Consider the following 26,775-nt stretch of genomic DNA (forward strand, 5'->3'; position numbering starts at 1 on the left):
AAATTTCACGCGCATCTTCTGTTCAAATATTGTGCCAGGAAATAAAAAAGAAACTTGAGCATGCCTGGTTGGGCTCGCGTGTGCTAACAAACCAATTACGTGCCAATGATATTTTTTTGGAGTGTATATTTTTTCTCGTATTTCTGCTCGCAGCGTCATTCTAAGGCTTGGTTTAATGTTCTCTTAATAAATAAAACAATCATTTTCTGTTTTAATGTCATTATTTTATTGTTAAAAAGAAAGAAATCTTTTAACGGTTTTTTTTTTGTGTGTTTAAGCATTAAGGGCCCTAAGCTGTGTAATGTAAGGGTTCATATCAGTGCATTTTGATCATGTGACTTATTTTTAGATTTTCTAAAACACCTATTTAGACTCTTTGTTTGTAAGTTATACCTGTGTTTAAAGATAGATTGTATTTATCTGTTATAGTTCGCTAGACGAAATTACTCTCTACAAAATAAAATAGAGGACGGAATCTCGCTTTTTACTATTTTCGCTGTTGATATGTATAATGACGTACTCACTTGGACATGACCCACTAACATGGACATAATCAACTAACATGGACATAATCTACTAACATGGACATAATCCACTAACATGGACATAATCAACTAACATGGACATAATCAACTAACATGGACATAATCAACTAACATGGACATAATCTACTAACATGGACATAATCAACTAACATGGACATAATCCACTAACATGGACATAATCCACTAACATGGACACAATCAACTAACATGGACACAATCAACTAACATGGACATAATCTACTAACATGGACATAATCAACTAACATGGACATAATCAACTAACATGGACTTAATCAACAAACATGGACATAATCAACTAACATGGACATTATCAACTAACTATAACACAATCTTCTAACAAGGACATGACCCACTAACTTGAACATGACCTACACAACTAAACACGACCTACTTACACGACCTTGGCCTACTTACATTTGTCAAATGGTTACATCTGGCTGATCCAATGGGAGCGCGGCAGCCTTGCACGTGCTGCAGGTAGGTGTTTGACCCCTCGCTCTGCCAGGTGTACACAGCCCGGTACGCCTCCATAGTCTGTTGGGGGGGGGGAGATCAAAACACAGGTGAGGTGTCGACACAAGGACTTTATCAGACATGGGTCTAGGACACAAGGACTTTATCAGGCATGGGTCTAGGACACAAGGACTTTATCAAACAAGGCATCTAGGACATTGTCCACCCCCAGGTAATGTCCCCACCGATACTCCGTGGAATCATTACTGTCGATTACCCCCCCCCCCCCACCTCCCCTGTCAATAACCCCTTGTCAATACACCCCATCCTGAAGAACACCGACCCCGACCCCCTGTCAATTACCACTTGTCAATACACCCCATCCTGAAGAACCCTGACCCTAACCCCAACATCAATCGTAACACCAACTCTAAGCCTACATCTAACCCTAACCTTGAATCTAACACTGACACTAGCCCTAACACTAGGGTTAATTGGGGGGGGTATGTTCTGGGGGGGTATGTTCTGGGAGGGGGGGTATATGTTCTTGGGGGGGGGGGGGTATATGTTCGGGGGGGGGGGGGGGGGGGGGTAAAAGACGGTACTGTCGTTTCCAGATTTCTCTCGCAGGACAGGCTACGCAGGCACCTGGCTGGAGTCCTATGACGTCACCAATTTAGCCTGACACGTTTCATAAGGTACCTGACTTAACACTTGATGTATACAAGCTACATAGAGTTTTTTCCCTTGACTTGGTCAGTAAGAGTTATCTCTATCATCGCATAAGAAAACTTTCAAATCTTTTCGATTTTAACAATTATTTAACTTGCGAAACTAGTTCAAATGTGTTAAGCTTGTCCAAAACACGTCTTTAAAGTTAAACCCTTTATTTCTTGGATAATCTTAGTGGGTGGGTGGGTGGGTAGGTGGGTGGGTATGACTCACCTGCTCCAGACGGTGGAAGTTGGTGAAGGCGTGTTTAGGCCCTGGGAAGTTGATATTGCAGTTGATCACGTGATTCGCCCATCTCTCTAGAGCGTCGTCCCAGTTCTAGACACACGTGTAAAGGGAGAGAGGGGAGGGGGGGGGTAGGGGAAAACACTTTGATGACCAACCGAAAGACATTTATTCTAAGTAAATGTGTTTGTACGTGTATGTGTGTATGTGTGTTTGTGTGTGTGTATGTGCCTGGTGACATGTAATGTTTATATATTCTAACATCAACCCCTAGTCTGGTGTAATGTTTATATATTCTAACATCAACCCCTAGTCTGGTGTAATGTTTATATATTCTAACATCAACCCCTAGTGACCCACCAGCTCATCCAGACTCTGGTCCTTCCTCAACCTGTTGTGGATGAGCTTCAAGTAATATTTCTCTGTTGACGTCAGCTCTGTCATTAAACAACATGTGATCGTTCATTTGGCATCATCCAACATTATATATATATATATATATATATATATATATATATATATATATATATATATATATATATATATATATATATATATATATATATATATATATATCATTATCTTTTATTTATAAATATATATACGTACGTAACTATGTAAAATGATACTACTAAAAATAGAAATCCCTACCATCTTTAATGACGAAGTTGAATGGAACTGGTGTGGTTCTACTTTCATAGGCTAATGGCACAGCTGGTACCCCTAGAGACAACATGAGAAAATAGAAGACTGATAGCAGCTAGAGTTCACGTCAACAACACTTATTACAGCCTGTAACTACACAGACTACAAAAAGAATTTTTTTTTAAAAAAAGCACATGTGTGTATTAATATATGTGTATATGTGTGAATATGTGCTCTAAACATATAAGGAATAAAGAAATAGAAACCTGGCTCTGCACATAAACCAGAGCGACAAAATGTATCCTCTGGACACTGGGAGCAGGCTGAGCCCTTTTCAAAGGGAAGCGATCCTTGATAAATTAATCTGAGGAAGAAATTTCATGATTATTTCCCTTTAACCGAGACAAAGCCTCCAACAACACTAGCTTTAAATTTGAACACTACTGTACGTACCGTGGTGAGTAGAAACAGACCATGAGACTGGCGTGAGAGAAGCTGGTACGTGACGTGCGCAGGGACATGCATGTGGTGAGTGCACAGCCGAGCCGGTTCGTCTCAGCGTTGATCATCTGTGGATGTGGGGTGGATGATGATGTGGTTTGATAGTGTCGTTGATGATGTACAACTGTACACAACCTGAACACACCCACACCTCATCTGTCCACAACCACTCCTCACCTGAACACAATCACACCTCACAAGTACACAACCACACCTCACCTGTAGACAACCACACCTCACATGTACACAACCACACATCACCTGTACACAAACACACCTCACCTGTTTACAACCACACCTCACCTGTACGCAACCACACTTGTACACACCCACACCTCACCTGTAGACAACCACACCTCACATGTACACAACCACACATCACCTGTACACAAACACCCTCACCTGTTTACAACCACACCTCAACTGTACACAGCCACACTTGACCTGTCCACAACCACACCTGTACACAACTACACCTGTCCACAACCACATTTGTACACACCCACACCCCACCTATACACAACCACACCTGTAAATAAACACATCTCACATGTACATAACCACACCTCACCTGTACACAACCTTACCGCACTTGTACACAACCACACCTCACATGTACATAACAACACCTCACCTGTCCACAACCACACCTCACCTGTCCACATCCACACCTCACCTGTACACAACCACACCTCACCTGTACACACCCACACCTCACCGGTTCACAACCACACCTGTACACACCCACACCTCACCTGTACACAACCACACCTCATCTGTCTACAACCACACCACACCTGTACACAACCACACCACACCTGTACACAACCACACCTCACCTGTACACAACCACACCTCACCTGTACACAACCACACCTCACCTGTACACAACCACACCTCACCTGTACACAACCACACCTCACCTGTTCTCACCCACATCTCACCTGTCCACAACCACACCTCACCTGTCCACAGCCACACATCACCTGTCCACAACCACACCTTACCTGTACACAACCACAACTTACCTGAACACAACCACACCTCACCTGTCCACAACCACACCTCACCTGTCCACAACCACACCTTACCTGTACACAACCACACCTCACCTGAACACAACCACACCTCACCTGTCCACAACCACACCTTACCTGTCCACAACCACACCTCACCTGTCCACAACCACACCTGTACACACCCACACCTCACCTGAACACAACCACACCTCACCTGTCCACAACCACACCTCACCTGTCCACAACCACACCTTACCTGTACACAACCACACCTCACCTGTAGACAACCACACCTCACCTGTCCACAACCACACCTTACCTGTACACAACCACGCCTCACCTGAACACAACCACACCTCACCTGTCCACAACCACACCTTACCTGTACACAACCACACCCCACCTGAACACAATCACACCTCACAAGTACACAACCACACCTTACCTGTACACAAACACATCTGTACACAACCACACCTCACCTGAACACAACCACACCTCACCTGTACACAACCACACCTGTACACAACTACACCTCACATGTACACAACCACATCTCACCTGTCCACAGCCACACCTCACCTGTACACAACCACGCCTCACCTGTCCACAACCACACCTCACCTGTCCACAACCACACCTCACCTGTCCACAGCCACACCTCACCTGTACATAACCACATCCCACCTGTACACAACCACACCTGTACACAACTACACCTCACATGTACACAACCACATCTCACCTGTCCACAGCCACACATCACCTGTCCACAACCACGCCTCACCTGTACATAACCACATCCCACCTGTACACAACCACACCTCACCTTACACAACCACGTCTCATCTATGCACAACCACAACTCACCTGTCCACACCCACACCACACCTGTACACAACCACACCTCACCTGTACACAACCACACCTCACCTGTACACACCTCACTACAACCATATCTCACCTGCGCACAACCACACCTCACCTTTACACAACCACACCTCACCTGTCTACAACCACACCTGTACACACCTACACCACACCTGTACACAACCACACCTCACCTGTACATAACTGCACCCCTTCCGACACTCCGGCCCGTACACAAAGTGTCTGCTGTTTGACCAAGAGGTCAACGACCTGTTGACCAAACGGCTGATGGTCGCGTCGTTGTGCACAAGGTCGTAATCAAGGAACAGGTTCGAACCCACGTCGTACTGCTCGCGTGGAGGCCGCTGGTAGAGGCAGTTAGAGCTCCAAAGTTCGGCGTCACGGGCTAGGTTCGCGTCCCAGGTCTAAATGAGTGGGGAGAGATTAATTAGGGTTTGTTAAAAGATCAATATTGAATATGTAATTAGTCGATAAGAAATCAATTACATAATCAGTAATTATACAATACGCATTCCGTAAAGAAATTATTAATCGATTTGGAAAAAAATAGTTAAGACAATGAGAAATCAAAATGTTATTAGTGAAAATGACTTAATTAAGGAATAATTCTATAATACTATAATACTTCATTCATCAGTGTTCATAAAAGAGAATGAAAAATGAAAAATAACGAGTAAAAAGGTAAGGAGTCAATAGGTAATTTTAAAAATTCATTGGTTAATGAATCTTCATCCATCATAATTCTAGTGTTGGAAGAGATTCCCTCCAAAATAATGTTTACGTGTCAACTTGTTATGCCATATAGGTCATTGACTTCAATTTCATCCTGCTTTTCTTTTTGGATTTGCTTCCATAGCCTTTGTCCAACAAAGAACAAACTACAAGGCAGCAGTTGTTTGATTTTGGAGTTGTCTCTCCTAGAAGAGTGGCTGTCTATCGAGCCTTATTAGCCCGGGGGTTCAAACTCGAGACTTTTCGGTTTAGTTTCATGAGTTTTACCGACTTGACCACGCATAATCAACAGTGCCGACAGCTTCATTATCTTTCCTTGATACTTGACAAAGGTGACAACTAGACAACCACCAACAGTGTTACACAACTAGACATCTTAAGTAACTGACAACCAACCTACTTCAGAAAACTTAACCACCAACCTAGGAAAACTTGACCACCAACCAATGACAACTTGACCACCAACTTAGGACAACTTGACCACCAACTAATGACAACTTGACCAACAACTTAGGACAACTTGACCACCAACCAATGACAACTTGACCACCAACCTAGGACAACTTGACCACCAACCAAGGCGGACAACTTGACCACCAACCTAGGACAACTTGACCACCAACCAATGACAACTTGACCACCAACTTAGCACAACTTGACCACCAACTAATGACAACTTGACCACCAACTTAGGACAACTTGACCACCAACCAATGACAACTTGACCACCAACCTAGGACAACTTGACCACCAACCAAGGCGGACAACTTGACCACCAACCAATGAAAACTTGACCACAAACCAAGGACAACTTGACCACCAACCAAGAACAACTTGACTACCAACCTAGGACATCTTGACCACCAACCTAGGCGGACATCTTGACCACCAACCTAGGACAACTTGACCAACAACCAATGACAACTTGACCACCAACCTAGGACAACTTGACCACCAACCAAGAACAACTTGACCACCAACCAATCACAACTTGACCAACAACCAATGACAACTTGACCACCAACTTAGGACAACTTGACCACCAACCTAGGACAACTTGACCACCAACCTAGGCGGACAACTTGACCACCAAACTAGGCGGACAACTTGACCACCAACCTAGGACAACTTGACCACCAACCAAGGACAACTTGACCACCAACCTAGGCGGACAACTTGACCACCAACCTAGGACAACTTGACCACCAACCTAGGCGGACAACTTGACCACAAACCTAGGCGGACAACTTGACCACCAACTAAGGACAACTTGACCACCAACTAAGGACAACTTGACCACCAACCAAGGACAACTTGACCACCAACCTAGGACAACTTGACCACCAACCAAGGACAACTTGACCACCAACCTAGGACAACTTGACCACCAACCTAGGCGGACAACTTGACCACCAACCTAGGCGGACAACTTGACCACCAACCTAGGCGGACAACTTGACCAACAACTAAGGACAACTTGACCACCAACTAAGGACAACTTGACCACCAACCAAGGACAACTTGACCACCAACCTAGGACAACTTGACCACCAACCAAGGACAACTTGACCACCAACCTAGGACAACTTGACCACCAACCTAGGCGGACAACTTGACCACCAACCTAGGCGGACAACTTGACCACCAAACTAGGCGGACAACTTGACCAACAACTAAGGACAACTTGACCACCAACTAAGGACAACTTGACCACCAACCAAGGACAACTTGACCACCAACCTAGGACAACTTGACCACCAACCAAGGACAACTTGACTACCAACCTAGGACAACTTGACCACCAACCTAGGCGGACAACTTGACCACCAACCTAGGCGGACAACTTGACCACCAACCTAGGCGGACAACTTGACCACCAACCTAGGCGGACAACTTGACCACCAACCTAGGCGGACAACTTGACCCCCAACCTAGGCGGACAACTTGACCACCAACCTAGGCGGACAACTTGACCACCAACTAAGGACAACTTGACCACCAACTAAGGACAACTTGACCACCAACCAAGGACAACTTGACCACCAACCTAGGACAACTTGACCACCAACCTAGGACAAATTGACCACCAACCTAGGCGGACAACTTGACCCCCAACCTAGGCGGACAACTTGACCACCAACCTAGGCGGACAACTTGACCACCAACCTAGGCGGACAACTTGACCACCAACCTAGGCGGACAACTTGACCCCCAACCTAGGCGGACAACTTGACCACCAACCTAGGCGGACAACTTGACCACCAACTAAGGACAACTTGACCACCAACTAAGGACAACTTGACCACCAACCAAGGACAACTTGACCACCAACCTAGGACAACTTGACCACCAACCTAGGACAAATTGACCACCAACCTAGGCGGACAACTTGACCCCCAACCTAGGCGGACAACTTGACCACCAACCTAGGCGGACAACTTGACCACCAACTAAGGACAACTTGACCACCAACTAAGGACAACTTGACCAACAACCTAGGACAACTTGACCACCAACCTAGGAAAACTTGACCACCAACCAAGGCGGACAACTTGACCACCAACTAAGGACAACTTGACCAACAACCTAGGACAACTTGACCACCAACCTAGGAAAACTTGACCACCAACCAAGGCGGACAACTTGACCACCAACCTAGGACAACTTGACCACCAACCTAGGACAACTTGACCACCAACCTAGGACTACTTGACCACCAACCTAGGACTACTTGACCACCAACCTAGGACAACTTGACCACCAATCAAGACGGACTACTTGACCACCAACCTAGGACAACTTGACCACCAACCTAGAACAACTTGACCACCAACCAATGACAACTTGACCACCAACCAATGACAACTTGACCAACAACCAATGACAACTTGACCACCAACTTAGGACAACTTGACCACCAACCTAGGACAACTTGACCACCAAACTAGGCGGACAACTTGACCACCAACCTAGGACAACTTGACCACCAACCAAGGACAACTTGACCACCAACCTAGGCGGACAACTTGACCACCAACCTAGGACAACTTGACCACCAACCTAGGCGGACAACTTGACCACCAACCTAGGCGGACAACTTGACCACCAACTAAGGACAACTTGACCACCAACTAAGGACAACTTGACCACCAACCAAGGACAACTTGACCACCAACCTAGGACAACTTGACCACCAACCAAGGACAACTTGACCACCAACCTAGGACAACTTGACCACCAACCAAGGACAACTTGACCACCAACCTAGGACAACTTGACCACCAACCTAGGCGGACAACTTGACCACCAACCTAGGCGGACAACTTGACCACCAACCTAGGCGGACAACTTGACCAACAACTAAGGACAACTTGACCACCAACTAAGGACAACTTGACCACCAACCAAGGACAACTTGACCACCAACCTAGGACAACTTGACCACCAACCAAGGACAACTTGACTACCAACCTAGGACAACTTGACCACCAACCTAGGCGGACAACTTGACCACCAACCTAGGCGGACAACTTGACCACCAACCTAGGCGGACAACTTGACCACCAACTAAGGACAACTTGACCACCAACTAAGGACAACTTGACCACCAACCAAGGACAACTTGACCACCAACCTAGGCGGACAACTTGACCCCCAACCTAGGCGGACAACTTGACCACCAACCTAGGCGGACAACTTGACCACCAACTAAGGACAACTTGACCACCAACTAAGGACAACTTGACCACCAACCAAGGACAACTTGACCACCAACCTAGGACAACTTGACCACCAACCTAGGACAAATTGACCACCAACCTAGGCGGACAACTTGACCCCCAACCTAGGCGGACAACTTGACCACCAACCTAGGCGGACAACTTGACCACCAACTAAGGACAACTTGACCACCAACTAAGGACAACTTGACCAACAACCTAGGACAACTTGACCACCAACCAAGGCGGACAACTTGACCACCAACCTAGGACAACTTGACCACCAACCTAGGACAACTTGACCACCAACCTAGGACTACTTGACCACCAACCTAGGACTACTTGACCACCAACCTAGGACTACTTGACCACCAACCTAGGACTACTTGACCACCAACCTAGGACAACTTGACCACCAATCAAGACGGACTACTTGACCACCAACCTAGGACTACTTGACCACCAACCTAGGACTACTTGACCACCAACCTAGGACAACTTGACCACCAATCAAGACGGACTACTTGACCACCAACCTAGGACAACTTGACCACCAACCAAGAACAACTTGACCACCAACCAAGGCAGATAACTCAACACCTAAAACCCCATTGACCTTTAACCCAAGACAAAGGCGGACACCTACAGACACAAACCTCTCGTGTCGCTGAACAAATAAAAAATTCTTTGAGTCCCCCGCCCCTCACTCTTCTGTTCTACAAGTACTCTGACGTCACCAGACGTTAATTAAACACCAAAGATCGCACCTGACAACAGACACCATGACGTCATTCTGCTGACGGCCGGGTGACCTTGACATCAGACCCTACCAAACGACAAGTGTTGAGAGAAGTGCTTGGTATTTGTCAATGCGGCTCACCCAATAAAAAAACAACAGATGGTTGTGTTCGTGCTAGGTTTTGAGTTAGGGATGAGCATTTATTTTTTAAGCAATAAACTCTAAATGTTGTAGAGAGTATGTGGGGTTGAGGGAAAGGGGGTGGGGGGGGGGTGTTGTAACTCTCTGCTGATACATCAACAAAATGACATTTTTAACTAAGGACATCAAGATAATTAAACGTTCAAAATAAAGCTAATATTTTTTTTAAAAACTCTAATAATTAGCTTTTAAATGCACTGTGGCAATAAATTAATTTAGCTTTCTTTAATAATGAAGGAGATTTCGCGAGCGACAACTGCTTTTATTAAAGAAAGCAAATTAGTTTTATTTTCTTATTTTCAGTATGTTTTTAAGCTTATTACTAGCATAGTTTTTTTTTATATATTTGTTTATTTTTTTCTCTTTCCAGAAATTCGTTCGAAATAACAACATATGCTACACCAACAGCTATTTGCGTTAAAACTTTAACAGTAGCTTGAAGTCTCTAAAAGACAAACATCTGGTACTTCTTAGTCCGGGGTGCTTGGGTAAAAAAAAAATCAAGCCGTCAGAAAACTCTCCAACATCGTCGGATAGCTGATTGAGAAATCGCTAATATTTAAATATATTTTAATGACTATCACAATGTCTATTTAGATTAAAAATTATATACCCTTGCGTTGTCGTTGGAAACGAACGTATCTGGAAAGTTTGAAAGAAATCGCGGCATGAGAAATAGGTCAACATTAAAGTTTCGACTTTTCAAGAATCGCCACATCCCACAAACAGACATTGTAAACTAAATAGAAGCTCACGAGCTGACCCGCGACGTAGCATACGCCGTCTAGTTGTTTTATTTTCTACTTATCAACAATTCATAATTTGTGAATTCGACCCTACCCAACCCCCTGAATGCCCCACCCCCACCCACCCCGCACAGTGAAAGCAGCCGTTTACAGACGACAATGAAAATATCAAGCAGAACTTATTATCTCCCCTTAGTTTCAAATCGTTTAAAAAACTAAATTATCTGCACCTAACAGCAGTCGCTTATTCGAACCGGCTCTACTATTGTAAACATTCTTGGTGAACAACAGCTCACCTGACAGGTGGGGATGAGGGTGGTGGCTAAGTTGCGTGGTGTCTCGTATGTTCCACATGAAGAGAATAATATATAGAGACAGATAACACTGAAACAAAATTTGATAACCTCATAAAAATGTCATCGTGATTAAACCACGTCAGAAAGTTTGACTAAAATTAATCACGCCAGGAAAAGATATTTCTTCCGGTGGCAGGAGCGGGGGGGGGGGGGGGATTTCCCGACGCACGTCCATCAACCTTCCCCCCCCCCCTCCCCACCTAAACTTACCACGTCAGACAAGCTTGACTCAAATCCACCAGGTCAATATAGTTTGATTAGCATTGACCGTGTCCATAGAGTTTGACTAAAAATAAAATTGACCCCGTCAGAAAAACTTGACTAGAATCGACCACATGAAAACTTTGACTAAAACGTGTCCATGTCACCCAATCTTGTCCATGTCACCCAATCTTGTCAACGTCACCCAATCTTTTCCACGTTACCCAATCTTGTCCACGTCACCCAATCTTTTCCACGTCACCTAATCTTGTCCACGTCACCTAATCTTGTCCACATCACCCAATCTTGTCCTCGTCACCCAATCTTGTCCACATCACCCAATCTTGTCCCTGTCACCCAATCTTGTCTACGTCACCCAATCTTGTCCACGTCACCTAATCTTGTCCACATCACCCAATCTTGTCCACGTCACCTAATCTTGTCCACATCACCCAATCTTGTCCTCGTCACCCAATCTTGTCCACATCACCCAATCTTGTCCCTGTCACCCAATCTTGTCCACGTCACCCAATCTTGTCCACGTCACCAAATCTTGTCCACGTCACCCAATCCTGTCCACGTCACCCAATCTTCTCCACGTCAACAAATCTTGTCCATGTCAAGCACGTCTAGACCAATTAGCCGCGCGTCACCTGATCTCGCATTTCCGTTACTCAGATGTCGCAAAATGCACGGTGCACTTGACGATAGCATAAGTGCACGTTACGTCATTCGTGCATATTTGCTCTCGGATTTTTTCTATAAGAAGTTTCTAGAAACATTGACCAACTTGACCTACTTCTGGTGTCTGTACGTGAGTGTGGTGACAAACACATGTTAGTAATTGTGTGTGTGTGGGGGGGGGGGGAGAGGGGGGGGGGCACTTGGGCTATTTATAGCCACACTTATATCAGACCCTCTCAAATTATCGGATTGAATAAATCGGCCACAGTGTACTATTTGGCCTGGACCCACAACAGTACTTTAACTTGAGTAGATTTTTGTGTACAGTATTGTATTTGTTTACCTACAGTCCTGATTTGTTTTCTTACAGTACTATATGGTTTTCCTACAGAATTGCTTGGTTTTCCTACACAACTGTATGGTTTGCCTACAGAACTGTATGGTTTGCCTACAGAGCTGTATGGTTTGCCTACAGTACGGTATTGTTTGCCTACAGAAATGTTTGGTTTTCCTACAGTACTTTATGCTTTTCCTACTGTACTTTATTGTTTGCCTACAGTAATGTATGGTTTTCCTACATTACTTTATGATTTGCCTATAGCATTGCATGATTTGCCTACAGTACTTTATGGTTTGTATACAGTACTTTATGGTTTGTATACAGTACTTTATGGTTTGTATACAGTACTTTATGGTTTGCCTAAAGTACTTCATCGTTTTTCTACAGTACTGTGGGGTTTTGCCTACAGTACTTTATTGTTTGCCTACAGTACTGCATGGTTTACCTACAGTACTACGTGGTTTGCCTAAAGTATTTTATGATTTATCTACAGCACTATGCCCAGCCGCCTTTACTTTCCCTAAATTGAGTCAACCACCCATCACAGCTGGGTGGACTCATGAACGTATATAGACTCGAGTTTATTTGGGATCCGAACTCGCGACTTTCGGGTTAGCAGTGAAGCGCTCTTTAAAATTAAATCTGATCCATTTTTGCAGGCCCACTGTGTTGTAATAAAAAAAACTACTACGCCCTTTAAATTCTGCAACATTAACTTAGGCATGTGGGGCTGTAAATTTTATGACCGGCGCTCTGTTGTAAGCAAATAGTTTCAACTAAAAACGTGCTTGTCGAACCTGTTAAGCTACATGTCTTTATGGCAGAGATTGACAGTCCATACGATGCATACCATGTTGACAGGTAATACTTAATTGTTTTGGAGGAACCTCTTCCAATATTACATTTAATAACGAAGAAGAAATAAAACAAATATAAAAATCATCTTACAAACAAGCTTTTAAATGCACTGACAATTTTAAAAAACTAACTTGTTTTATTAAAGAAAGCAAATTAGTTTTATTTTATTTTTGTCCGAGCATTTGAAAATGTGTTATTATGAGTTGGTTGTATTTGTTTTATTTTCTACCGTTTAGTAATTCGTTCTTAATAAAGTTGACACCAAATACGACAAAAATCTATATATATAATTCTCTTCTTGGATACCCTAGCAAACACGAAGCTGTAAGCGTGCCTTGCAGTCCCCTCTCTTCCTCTCTAGGCACCCCCATATGGTCTGGTGAAGTGTGGTTCACGCTAAATGTTTACAATCATAGAGCCGGGTTTAGTGACGGCTATTAGGGGCAGATAATTTAGTTTGAAACTATTTTAAACTTAAGGGGGGTAACTAAGAGGAGGCTGCTTTCACAGGGGGGTGTGTAGGGGTTGGGGGAAAGGAGGGGGGGTGTTATCGTCCTTAACGAGCTACTGATAGTGTTTCACAGCAAATATTTTCAGTGACAGCAGTGGTACTGTCGAATTCACAAATTATGAATTACTGAAAAGTAGAAAATAAAACAACTAAATAGCGGCGTATGATACGCCGCGGGTCGGCTCGTATTTTAATAAAACCCGATAAGTAGTTTGCGATCTCTAAAAGGCATTTTTTTTGCCCGTTCGTAGGCACTGGTCGACTCTCACGCAAGAAATCAACCAGCCATGTCTAACAGTTCACAGTCGTAGGCCAGCTAATCAAACTATCGTTAGTATTGAATCTTGTTATCTCCCCCCTTTTTAATTGAATTTTGTCATCTTTTAAATTTTGAATCTCTTCAAATTCAATTTTAATAAGAATAAAATTTTTGATATTATTGCAATGTCGCCGAAGACAAATTTATCTGGAAAGTTTAAACGAAATTGTTGCGTTAGAAGTGGGTTAAAAATAAATTACAACATTTGCAACAAACCTACAAACAATCCAATAAACAGATATTACAAAAGAAATAAAAGCTTATCATATCTACAAAAAGAAGAACCATTCAGTTCTATTGACTTTGTGACAGCTTCGTTCTGTACTCATGTCTGTGCGCTAGTTTTTCTTTAATAAATTAAATGCACCCGTCTAGAAGTTTATCAGTTTACTTTTTACTACCGCTCAAAACATACAGACACACACATACATAAATACACACATACAAGCACATGTACATGTGTGTTTGTTTATGTGTCTCTGCATCTTTGCGTGCGTGTGTGAGTGTATATGTGTATTTGTGCATTTATAGTATATACATCTGTTTCTCATCTAAACCAAAGCCATTTAAAAATTTAAAATTGTGACTTTAAATCATTTCCAAAGCATAAAAGAAAAGTGCATTTTTCCCTAAGAGTCATCCATAAATGACGTCACGCTTTTTTGAGGAGTTTTACCTCCCCCCTCCCCTCCGTCACACATCGTCACAAAAAGCCAGACCACCCCCCCCCCCCCGCCTAAAATAACTTCACACCTCAGCCTACAACCGCCCTCAAAACTGCTGTTGAATTTTTCTTAAAACATCGATATTTTTTCCAAAATCTTGTCTGAAATCTGTCAATATAGAGTTTTTTTTTTTATCGATTCCTGTTACAATTTATTAAAACAGTTTTCTAAAACGTGAAGTAACGTCTAAAATTCGTTTTCTAACATTGCTTTACTATAATGCAAAAGTGTGACGTCACACCATCTAAACACCCCCCCCTCCCCCTCATCACACACCGTCACAAAATTACGGACCCCCCTCCCCCTACGAAAGTGACGTCATTAATGGATGACCCTCTAAGAGAAATGTGTATTTTCTCCCTAAGAGAAATATGTATTTTCTCCCTAACGAACGTCGTATGCTGTAGAAATTTCTTTTGTTTATAAAATAACGAGGACATAAACCTAACTTTACACGCTTTCCCTTTAAATTGTCGCCGAAGTGCAGGTAAATTTCTAATGGGATCACCTGTTAGCCTCAGGTTAATGGGATGACATGGCAGCCCCAGGTGGGGGCGGGGCCTATGACCGTCGGGTCAGGTTACGTCAGCTCGCCCAACTGTACTCGGGTTGTGGCCTTGTGGCTCGGTCGGTAACTGGAGCAACCGCAGGCGATGTTTCGCGAGACGTGGAACGATGTGTTGAGTCTCTCGAGATATCGCGAGATGTAGAAATATGTATTGGGTAACTCGAGATATCAAGCGACGTTGAAATATGTGTTGGGTATCTCGAGATATATGTGTTGGGTATCTCGAGATATCGCGCGACGTGGAACGATGTGTTGGGTGTTTCGAAATATCACGAGACGTTGAAATATGTGTTGGGTATCTCTAGATATCACGAGTCGTGAAACGATGTGTTGTATATTTCGTTACCACGTACGTACGCTGAGTGATAAAACTGTTTTGTCTATCACTAAAACTCCCACTGAATCAAGGTGACTGTAGTTAAAATTGTACTAAAACTCTATGTGGGGATATTTGACGTGGCGCTACAAAACAACAGAAACCGACTTAACCCCCAATCTCCATACTACATCGCACCGTGACTTGATATAGATCGATATAGACAAGTGAAAGTTTGTCTTTTGGATCTAACTATTGAATTCATTTTATACATTTGAAAAAAATATTTTATATAAGGAAGGGCAAATATTTGACAGGGTCTGCAAACGGGTAAAATAAATAGAGCAATTATTTTGGAGTTTAACCACCATCAATGTCACGAAAAGCCGTTTGATTTAACATTCAGTCAGTACTACACAACATTTAAAACATGAAATCTAAAACCAACACAATTTTAGGCACGGCATGTAAAAGCGCGCAAATAATTAAACAGTTCTGCCTGTAGATAATGCAGTCTTAATTGCCTGGAGTGATTGCTGATTAGTCTGACCTCAGGTCAATGATAGGTGCATGACGTACTTCCGGTTACCTAACGAGGCAGGAGACATCGTCTGCTAGGTGATGCGCGGGATGACGTAAGAGCCGTTTCCGGTGATGTCAGACCGTCATATAATCCTCGTGTTTTTTATCAGAATCATTATTTTATAACCCTTGAGTGTGGGGAAAGGGGGGGGGGGGACTACGAATATCTTTTGAACAATACATGGTAAAAGTTGGTCGGACGAAGAATACGGTGTAGGCGGTATGCAGAGGAAGGGGGGGGGGCGGAGAGGAAAGTATGTATTGAGGAGGTCAGCGTGGTCGAGTTGGTAAAGTCCAGAGTTCGAACCCTGGCAGACTAGGCTCGACAGCTGAGGACAGCAGCCAATCAAGGAGAGAAACTGCTGTCTTGTAGTTAGTTTGTTTTTTGGCGGACAAAGGCTATGGATGCAAATATAGAAAGAAATAGAACACCGAAATCTTCGTAGTCAAAACAGGTTGATACGTAATACTTAGTTGTGTTGGAAGACAATCTTGTCTAACTTTAAGTTTAGAACGAAGAAGAAGTATGTAAGCCTTATAGAAGTTAGGATTCTATGGAGCCACGTGCAGCTGTGTGGAAAGATGAGAACGATGAAAACGATGAGAACGTTGTATGGTTATGTCATTATTCTTGTGATTTTAAGTTTAAATCCTGGTGGTTTAATTTTTTTTTTTTTTTTTTTTTTTTTTTTTTAAATAGTCGAAACCAGAAATTGCTGTGGCCCAAATGTCATTTTCACTGAACTAAGTCACGTGCCACCATTCCGACTTTATTTAACACTTCGGTCCTAAAAATGTCTCAATTTTAGCTAATTCTTAATAACACTAATTTGAACTGGACAGTTCTAAATTGTACATTAACTGCGCGATTTTAATGTCAATTAACTGGAGCCAATTTTCCACTGGACAATACTGACTCACATGCCACGATAAGAGGGTGTTGGGGGGGGGGGGGGGGGTGATGACTGGCCAGCAGACGACACTAAGTGGTCAAGCGCTCATCAACAGCTCAATGATTTAATCACGTGTCAGCGAGGTCTGGCCAGATTTTCCCAGCATCCAATTGCCTGGTGTGTGGAATCTACTTCCTGTTCACCTCAAGTTGTAAAATAAATTATTTTTCCATATGGTAATGCAGCGGGTTGTTGGGTTGTTATGTGTGTTTTATGTTTGTATGTTATACCGTCACTAAGACACGTTAAGATGAACACATACAGACATATACATAGGAAAAATATATAGTAGCATACACAGACATACGACTTACGTATATAAACAAAAAACACAAAAGTATACTTATACTGTCTAAAATTTATCAACATAGACACATAGACATACTAAATCATATACAGGAACATTTTTCATGAAACCACATAACACGGATGTAAAAAATTAACTAATATTCAATCAAACTACAGTACCATTGAAAACCCTGTGATCAATCTCTTAACAGGCATGTCAAGTTTCATAAAGACAGCCGAACTAAGTCATTGTTATGATATGTCAGCTACGCTAATTAAATCCATCTATCACAATGTTCACCGATTTATAAAACTATTTTTAGTTAGTATTTAACTGATAGTATTTCGCTGTTAGTATTCTACTGTTAGTATTTCGCTGTTAAGTATTTCGCTGTTAGTATTTCGCTTTAGTATTTCACTGATACTATTTCGCTGTTAGTATTTTGCTGTTTGTATTTTGCTGTTTGTATTTCACTGTTTTCCAAATTGGTAGAGTTTTGAAGTAGCACGCCCATAATATAATAGATATTGTCACCAGTTGTAAATTAAATTTTGATTTTAATATCATGGCAGTGTTATGCCCTTCACCCCGTAACCTTTACCCTTTAACATGAAATCACCTACTATACTATGTCACTCAACCATTTCAACAGTGCGGGACATTTTTTAAAGCCTGCTCTACGACAGGGAAGGGTTAAATATTTCACTCCATGTCGTTTCCATACAATGGCATCCTAGTGATACTTTTAAAAGCTAGAAAGTCAACAAGTCAAGTACCATCTCGCTATAACGTCACCAAATCAACTACCATCCCACTATAACGTCACCAACTACCATCCCACTATAACGTCAACAACTACCATCCCACTATAACGTCACCAACTACCATCCCGCTATAACGTCACAAAGACAACTACCATCCCGCTATAACGTCACCAACTGTCATCCCACTATAACGTCACCAACTACCATCCCACTATAACGTCACCAACTACCATCCCGCTATAACGTCACCAACTACCATCCCGCTATAACGTCACCAACTACCATCCCGCTATAACGTCACCAACTACCATCCAACTATAACGTCACCAACTACCATCCCGCTATAACGTCACCAACTACCATCCCGCTATAACGTCACCAACTACCATCCCACTATAACGTCACCAAGTCAACTACCATCCCGCTATAACGTCACCACCTACCATCCAACTATAACGTCACCAACTACCATCCCACTATAACGTCACCAAGTCAACTACCATCCCGCTATAACGTCACCAACTACCATCCCGCTATAACGTCACCACCTACCATCCAACTATAACGTCACCAACTACCATCCCGCCATAACGTCACCAACTACCATCCCGCTATTATGTCACCAAGTCACCGGTTCCATCCCCCTCTACACCAGGAAGTTACAGTGATGGAAACATGTTTAGAATCTGCAACGTTCACACGGGAATCTGATGCCACATCAGTCTATTGAAAGTGTCAACTCTAGGGCTAGTAGACTCATTCAAGCAGTGTCACCCACATCCAACGACTTTATATATATATATATATATATATATATATATATATATATATATATATATATGTATATATATATATACCACACATCCAATAATACACAAACAACCATACACAGTCAAATACACATAATCAAACACACACAACACAGTCAACAACACAACACTCAGTCATCAACACCCAATCATCAACACATACTCAATCTACCAACGAATCAGGAAATAAACACAATAATAATTATTTACCACCTATAAACACATTAATTATTTACCACCTATCAACACTACATCTATCGTCAGCAACGCATAATTCCTGTCGTTATCATTATGCACTAATACAAAACAGCTGTCTCTATTAAATCAAGTTTAAAATCAAGTCTTTTAATCTACACATACGTTACATAACATATTTAATTACAATCACCATGCGTGCAATCGTTTAACAATTAACATATTTTATCAAGAGAACAAACATTGTAGTTCGCGGCGTCTTGCAGACAATCAAGTGACCTTGCAACAGACACGTGACCTTACGGGAACCACGTGACCTTGCATATCTACGTGATGGCTCTGTGACAATAACGTTATCAGACGTGTCGTGTGCTTTTTTTTTTTTTTTTTTTTTTTTTTTTAATTTTTTTGTGTTTTGTTTTATTGCCTTAACACGGCAGAACTATTTCCACGACAGAACTATTTCCACGACAGCGCTAAGTCCACAACTCGCCTGTTTACACAACTAAAGTGTGCCTGAGATAGTAACTAGGTGTGGGGCCTTGGCCGAGTTGCCGGCTAAGTGGTTAAGGTGGTTGTGTGGTTGTGTGGTTGATACGTGATAAGGGTGGGGTAGGCGGGGTGGGGTGGAGTGGGGTGGTAAAAAAAATCTTAAAAAGTGCTGAGCGTCAGTTTTTACCGGCGTGCGTTCAATGGTTCTGAGAAGGTACTTGACTCGAGTTAAGCCATTAATTCCGGTATTCAAACCTCAAGTGCTGGGGTACGACACTGAACAAACTAACTTCTCCACCATAAACATATCATTGAGCGTGGGCGTCAGCACTTAAAATCAACGTGGAGGTGTGGGGGGGGGGAACCAGAGTTTCTTCCAGGCATCTCTTCGGGGGGGCAAAGCCCCCCCGAAAATTTTTTACCGCCCCCCGAACGAAATGAAATTTATATAATTTATATAGAAAATATATACTTTTAACAGTGTCCGCCCCCCCCCGAAGAAAGTTTACCGCCCCCCCCCCCCCCGAAGATTTCAAGTGCCCCCCCGGAGAAAAAAGTCTGGAAGAAACACTGGGGGGAACGACACAACGAAACCCATCGCTCAGAAATACCTACATATGTACCTGAGCCACTAATTAATATTAAACGGAGAGGAGGGGGGGATAATTAAATCAAGAAAAATGAAAATTACAAATATTTAACTATTTTGAAATATTAGATACCTGATTTTAGAGAGTCCTCCGGTTTTAAAATCAGAACAGAATACCCCATCATAAAGTCGATCGTTCTTAATAAAGTGATCTCCCTTGAAAAATAAAATGCCGACATGGCTCGAATAGTTGAGAGGGTGAAGGTTTGTTTGTTTTCGTTCGCCGTTTTTTTATATAAACACGATCTTTAAAGAACTTTTTATCAAAGAGTTTTGTGGGGAAAAGGGGGGGGGGGTGAATTTAAATAAAAAGTCTCATTTTGACATCAATGATTTATGCGGTGTCGCCAAACTTTCGAGAACTATAAGGGCACAAAACTTTTGGTATTAGAAAATGGGGAATTACCATTTTCTACAGCATATACCTTTTGAAACAGCAAATATGACTTATGACAGAAATATACTATTTTTTGACAGGAAGAGACTAAGACAAAGACCACGAGGAAAATTGTAACGTGTTAAGTATTGTAACGTATTTCGTGTGCGCGGTGTTCTAGATGTATTATACATGGATATATGTATTTTACAAAATAGACTGCGCGGCATTCAAAACTATTGCGCGGCCGCGCAACCGCGCATCATAGAAAGGACATAGCTTAAGACGGAAACAGACTAAGACAAAGACCACTTAAGACTTGAGAAAGATAAAGACTAAGTAAAATAGCACTTAAGACAGAGACTAAAACAAAGACCTCTAAGACAGACAAAGACTAAGACCTCTAAGACAAAGACTAAGACGAAGACCTCTAAGACAAAGACTAAGACGAAGACCTCAAAGACTAAGACAAAGACCTCTAAGACAAAGACTAAGACGAAGACCTCTAAGACAAAGACAAAAACGAAGACCTCTAAGACGAAGACCTCTAAGACAAAGACTAAGACGAAGACCTCTAAGACGAAGACCTATAAGACAAAGACTAAGACAAAGACTAAGACGAAGACCTCTAAGACTAAGTCAAAGACCTCTAAGACAAAGACTAAGACGAAGACCTCTAAGACAAAGACTAAGACGAAGACCTCAAAGACTAAGACAAAGACCTCTAAAACAAAGACTAAGACGAAGACCTCTAAGACTAAGTCAAAGACCTCTAAGACAAAGACTAAGACGAAGACCTCTAAGACAAAGACTAAGACGAAGACCTCAAAGACTAAGACAAAGACCTCTAAAACAAAGACTAAGACGAAGACCTCTAAGACTAAGTCAAAGACCTCTAAGACAAAGACTAAGACGAAGACCTCTAAGACAAAGACTAAGACGAAGACCTCAAAGACTAAGACAAAGACCTCTAAAACAAAGACTAAGACGAAGACCTCTAAAACAAAGACTAAGACGAAGACCTCTAAGACAAAGACTAAGACGAAGACCTCAAAGACTAAGACAAAGACCTCTAAGACAAAGACTAAGACGAAGACCTCTAAGACAGACTAAGACAAAGACTAAGACAAAGACAGACTAAGACGAAGACCTCTAAGACAAAGACTAAGACGAAGACCTCTAAGACAAAGACAAAAACGAAGACCTCTAAGACGAAGACCTCTAAGACAAAGACTAAGACGAAGACCTCTAAGACAAAGACAAAAACGAAGACCTCTAAGACGAAGACCTCTAAGACAAAGACTAAGACGAAGACCTCTAAGACGAAGACCTATAAGACAAAGACTAAGACAAAGACTAAGACGAAGACCTCTAAGACAAAGACTAAGACAAAGACCTCAAAGACTAAGACAAAGACCTCTAAGACAAAGACTAAGACGAAGACCTCTAAGACAAAGACTAAGACGAAGACCTCAAAGACTAAGACAAAGACCTCTAAAACAAAGACTAAGACGAAGACCTCTAAGACAAAGACTAAGACGAAGACCTCAAAGACTAAGACAAAGACCTCTAAAACAAAGACTAAGACGAAGACCTCTAAGACAGACTAAGACAAAGACTAAGACAAAGACAGACTAAGACGAAGACCTCTAAGACAAAGACTAAGACGAAGACCTCAAAGACTAAGACAAAGACCTCTAAGACAAAGACTAAGACGAAGACCTCTAAGACAAAGACTAAGACGAAGACCTCAAAGACTAAGACAAAGACCTCTAAAACAAAGACTAAGACGAAGACCTCAAAGACTAAGACAAAGACCTCTAAAACAAAGACTAAGACGAAGACCTCTAAGACAGACTAAGACAAAGACTAAGACAAAGACAGACTAAGACGAAGACCTCTAAGACAAAGACTAAGACGAAGACCTCAAAGACTAAGACAAAGACCTCTAAGACAAAGACTAAGACGAAGACCTCTAAGACAAAGACTAAGACGAAGACCTCAAAGACTAAGACAAAGACCTCTAAGACAAAGACTAAGACGAAGACCTCTAAGACAGACTAAGACAAAGACTAAGACAAAGACAGACTAAGACGAAGACCTCTAAGACAAAGACTAAGACGAAGACCTCTAAGACAAAGACAAAAACGAAGACCTCTAAGACGAAGACCTCTAAGACAAAGACTAAGACGAAGACCTCTAAGACAAAGACAAAAACGAAGACCTCTAAGACAAAGACTAAGACGAAGACCTCTAAGACAGACTAAGACAAAGACTAAGACAAAGACAGACTAAGACGAAACCTCTAAGACAAAGACTAAGACGAAGACCTCTAAGACAAAGACTAAGACGAAGACCTCTAAGACAAAGACTAAGACGAAGACCTCTAAGACAAAGACTAAGACGAAGACCTCTAAGACAGCAAACAAGCCACTGACCATCTCCCGCATGTTAGAGGCGTACAGCAGACGGCTCCTCCTCTCCTGATTGTGGGCGTTGACCAACGTCTCCACCTGTCTCCTGATGTCCATCACCTCGCCCAGCACGATGCCAGAACTGACCAGCACCACCAACATCACGTGCCAGACCCCCATCTTCACAGCACAACACGACAACTGCACAGTTCGTGATCACCTTGCTTATATCCCTTTGTTAACGAAATGTTGATGTTGTAAAACTCGTGTTTTGAGAATGATCTCATTAATTTCGTTCCGAACTGAAAGGTACTGTTTATTTATCTTATCGGAGACCTGAACAGGGCTTATATAGCTATTATAATAAAACAACAAATAAGAAGGTCTTCACCAGGAATGAAAACAATGTGAATTGTTTTTCTTTTAAATAGAATGCCAGTTACTCAACGTGTAATAACCTATTCGCTATTTTTAAACATGTATTTGTAACATCAAAATTTTACAAAAGAATGACAGATAGGCCTATCCGATTTTTATAAAAGAATGAATTATCCGATTTTTACAAGAGAATGAACTATCCAATTTGTAATTTAAAAACAAGCATTTTTAAGATCTAATTTGCTACTACACAAAAATTTCAAACATCCAATTCGCTATTTAAAAAAAAAATTTCCAATTAGTTTCTTCCAACAGGAATTTGAAATATTGCACTAGAACTGTACCACTTATCAGTCCATATTTTATGTTCAAAATTTTCTCTACATGACACCTGTGTAGATGTCAAGGCTTTGAAGGCTGAAACCAAACAAGGTAATATTCATTATCCCGCTAGATAAGAAGGCTATCATTTAAGGCGAGGGGCGGAGGTGTTTGAAAAATGTGCTAAACACAAACTTAGGTTAACGCAAGTCAACTATTTAAGACGCGTAAAAAAAATTCCAATCAAATATTCAGGAACAGATAACTCTAAATAAACGTGTCGTAAAAGAGAAGATAACTAACTTTTTAAAAAAAATTTTTTTTAATTATTTCGATAACTTTCAAATACAAAATTGTACAATCCCGCTGGAATCCACTGATAATTTATGTGTATGAAACTACCAACACAACACATCAAATCACACGAAACACAATGAATGTGTCGCAACACAGCGGATCCACACGATATGTGTCAACATGTCTTTAACTGATGTTCGCACCGTGTTTACCGAGATGTGTCCCACAGCGAATGTGTCCCCCTCCCCCTCTCTCCCCCACCCCCCAGCGCCGTGCCAGACTAGCTCCACCCCCCTGCACTTACCAGATGTCATTCACCACGCAGGCGGTGACATGCCTGTCCTCTTTGTGCCGGTAACTAGCGGAACCAACCCCCCCCCCCCCCTTCCTCCGTGCTACTTAATGAAATCATAATCAACCTTTAACCCTGTTCACAAAACGAGAAAATTAACTTTAATTAAGCAGCAATTAGTATCTAAATTAATTTTGATAAACTGCAATTCCAATATGCCGTGGAATTTTATATTACAGTTACGATATTTCAAAAATGAAAAAAAAGTAACATTCAGCTTTTCGCATACATCGGTATCTTTATTAACTTTTAACTAAGACTATTCACAAACTGTTGAAAAGAACCGAACGTATCAAGTTAAAAGGGCAGCTTGTTACCTAGGGATGATCCGACAGGTAAACTTGTTTGTTGTTTTTCGACTCACAACAATACAAAGGGGGAACAATAAAAATATTCTGTGCGTGATAGTTTGTCTATTGTTGGGGATTAAGGGGGATAAACTAGAAACATTCTGTGCGCGGATAGTTTGCCCATTGTTGGGTATAAACCTGCACATTTGAACATATTATAACAGACTACCGGTACACTCAACTCCACAGTTGTCCCCTCCCCCCCTCCCCTCACACACACACACACACATACACACACAATCACACCACACACACTTTCAAGCCATTTCTTTAAGGAATGTTTGAGTGCAGAACTAAGTGCAAGTTTGAAACGGAACTCTGGAAATAGCTGTGAAACCGGAAGGACAAGAGGGCAAGGAACTAGAGTCGTCCCCCCCCCTCTTGTAGTTGCGTCCCCTTATTATACTTATATAATTATATCTTTATGTTGCTTGACGTACGTAAGTAAAATGTTCTTGTTGAAAATTGTGGCAGGTACATCTATAGAATAAGTCTAGTTATTTCATTTAGACAAAACAAAATTTCTGTACAGAAAATAATTTATTAGCTGACCAGGAGAGGTGATGTATGTAGGGGAGATGATCTATATAAGGGAGGTGATCTATGTAGGGAGGTGATCTATGTAAGGGGAGGTGATCAATATAGGGGAGGTGATCAAGGTAGGGGAGGTGATCTATGTAGGGGAGGTGATCTATGTAAGGGGAGGTGATCAATATAGGGGAGGTGATCAAGGTAGGGGAGGTGATATATGTAAGGGGAGGTGATCAATATAGGGGAGGTGATCTATGTAGGGGAGGTGATCTATGTAGGGGGAGGTGATCTATGTAAGGGGAGGTGATCAATATAGGGGAGGTGATCTATGTAGGGGAGGTGATCTATGTAGGGGGAGGTGATCTATGTAGGGGAGGTGAGCTATGTAGGGGAGGTGATCTATGTAGGGGAGGTGATCTATGTAGGGGAGGTGATCTATGTAAGGGGAGGTGATCTATGTAGGGGAGGTGATCTATGTATGGGGAGAGAACCAACTGAAACAGATAAAATCGCCGAGTGTGCATATTGTAAACACGGTGCCATAAATGCCAGACTTCGATGTTCCCCTACCGGCGCAACACTTCAGGGGGAGGGGAGAAGGGGTTAGCTTATATAGTTTAAAACCTCAGCTGTCAGTTTTTCTAGGGCAGGTGTCAACTCTAAGGACATTTGTCACATCTAGCGGGTAGTAGATCACGTGTTAAGTTGGTAGTCTATCGGTGGTCTATCGGTGGTCTATCGGTGGTCTATCGGTGGTCTATCAGTGGTCTATTGGTGGTCTAGATGGTGGTCTATCAGTGGTCTAGATGGTGGTCTATCAGTGGTCTATCGGTGGTCTAGATGGCGGTCTATCGGTGTTCTATCAGTGGTCTATCGGTGGTCTAGATGGTAGTCTATCAGTGGTCTATCGGTGGTCTATCAGTGGTCTAGATGGTAGTCTATCGGTGGTCTATCAGTGGTCTAGCTCGTGGTCTAT

The 26,775-nt window shown here is 42.3% G+C and overlaps 1 protein-coding gene across 3 annotated transcripts; it reads right to left on the reverse strand.

Moving 5' to 3' along the window:
- Positions 1-980: 980 nt before the first annotated feature.
- On the reverse strand, positions 981-24,781 carry LOC131951876 (cysteine-rich secretory protein LCCL domain-containing 2; the record flags this gene model as incomplete). 3 transcript variants are annotated; one of them, XM_059314290.1, is given in 9 exon segments in its annotated part: positions 981-1,100; positions 1,965-2,069; positions 2,337-2,413; positions 2,628-2,699; positions 2,888-2,985; positions 3,075-3,190; positions 5,206-5,436; positions 23,595-23,925; positions 24,676-24,781. In XM_059314290.1, coding segments are annotated over 8 exon segments (975 nt in total), but the record flags the coding sequence as incomplete, so codon positions are not given.
- Between the last annotated feature and the right edge of the window lie 1,994 nt (positions 24,782-26,775).

This window comes from Physella acuta, unplaced genomic scaffold (genome assembly GCF_028476545.2).
Source record: "Physella acuta isolate Inbredline_101_S28 unplaced genomic scaffold, ASM2847654v3 ptg000834l, whole genome shotgun sequence".
Taxonomy (NCBI): Eukaryota; Metazoa; Mollusca; class Gastropoda; family Physidae; genus Physella; species Physella acuta.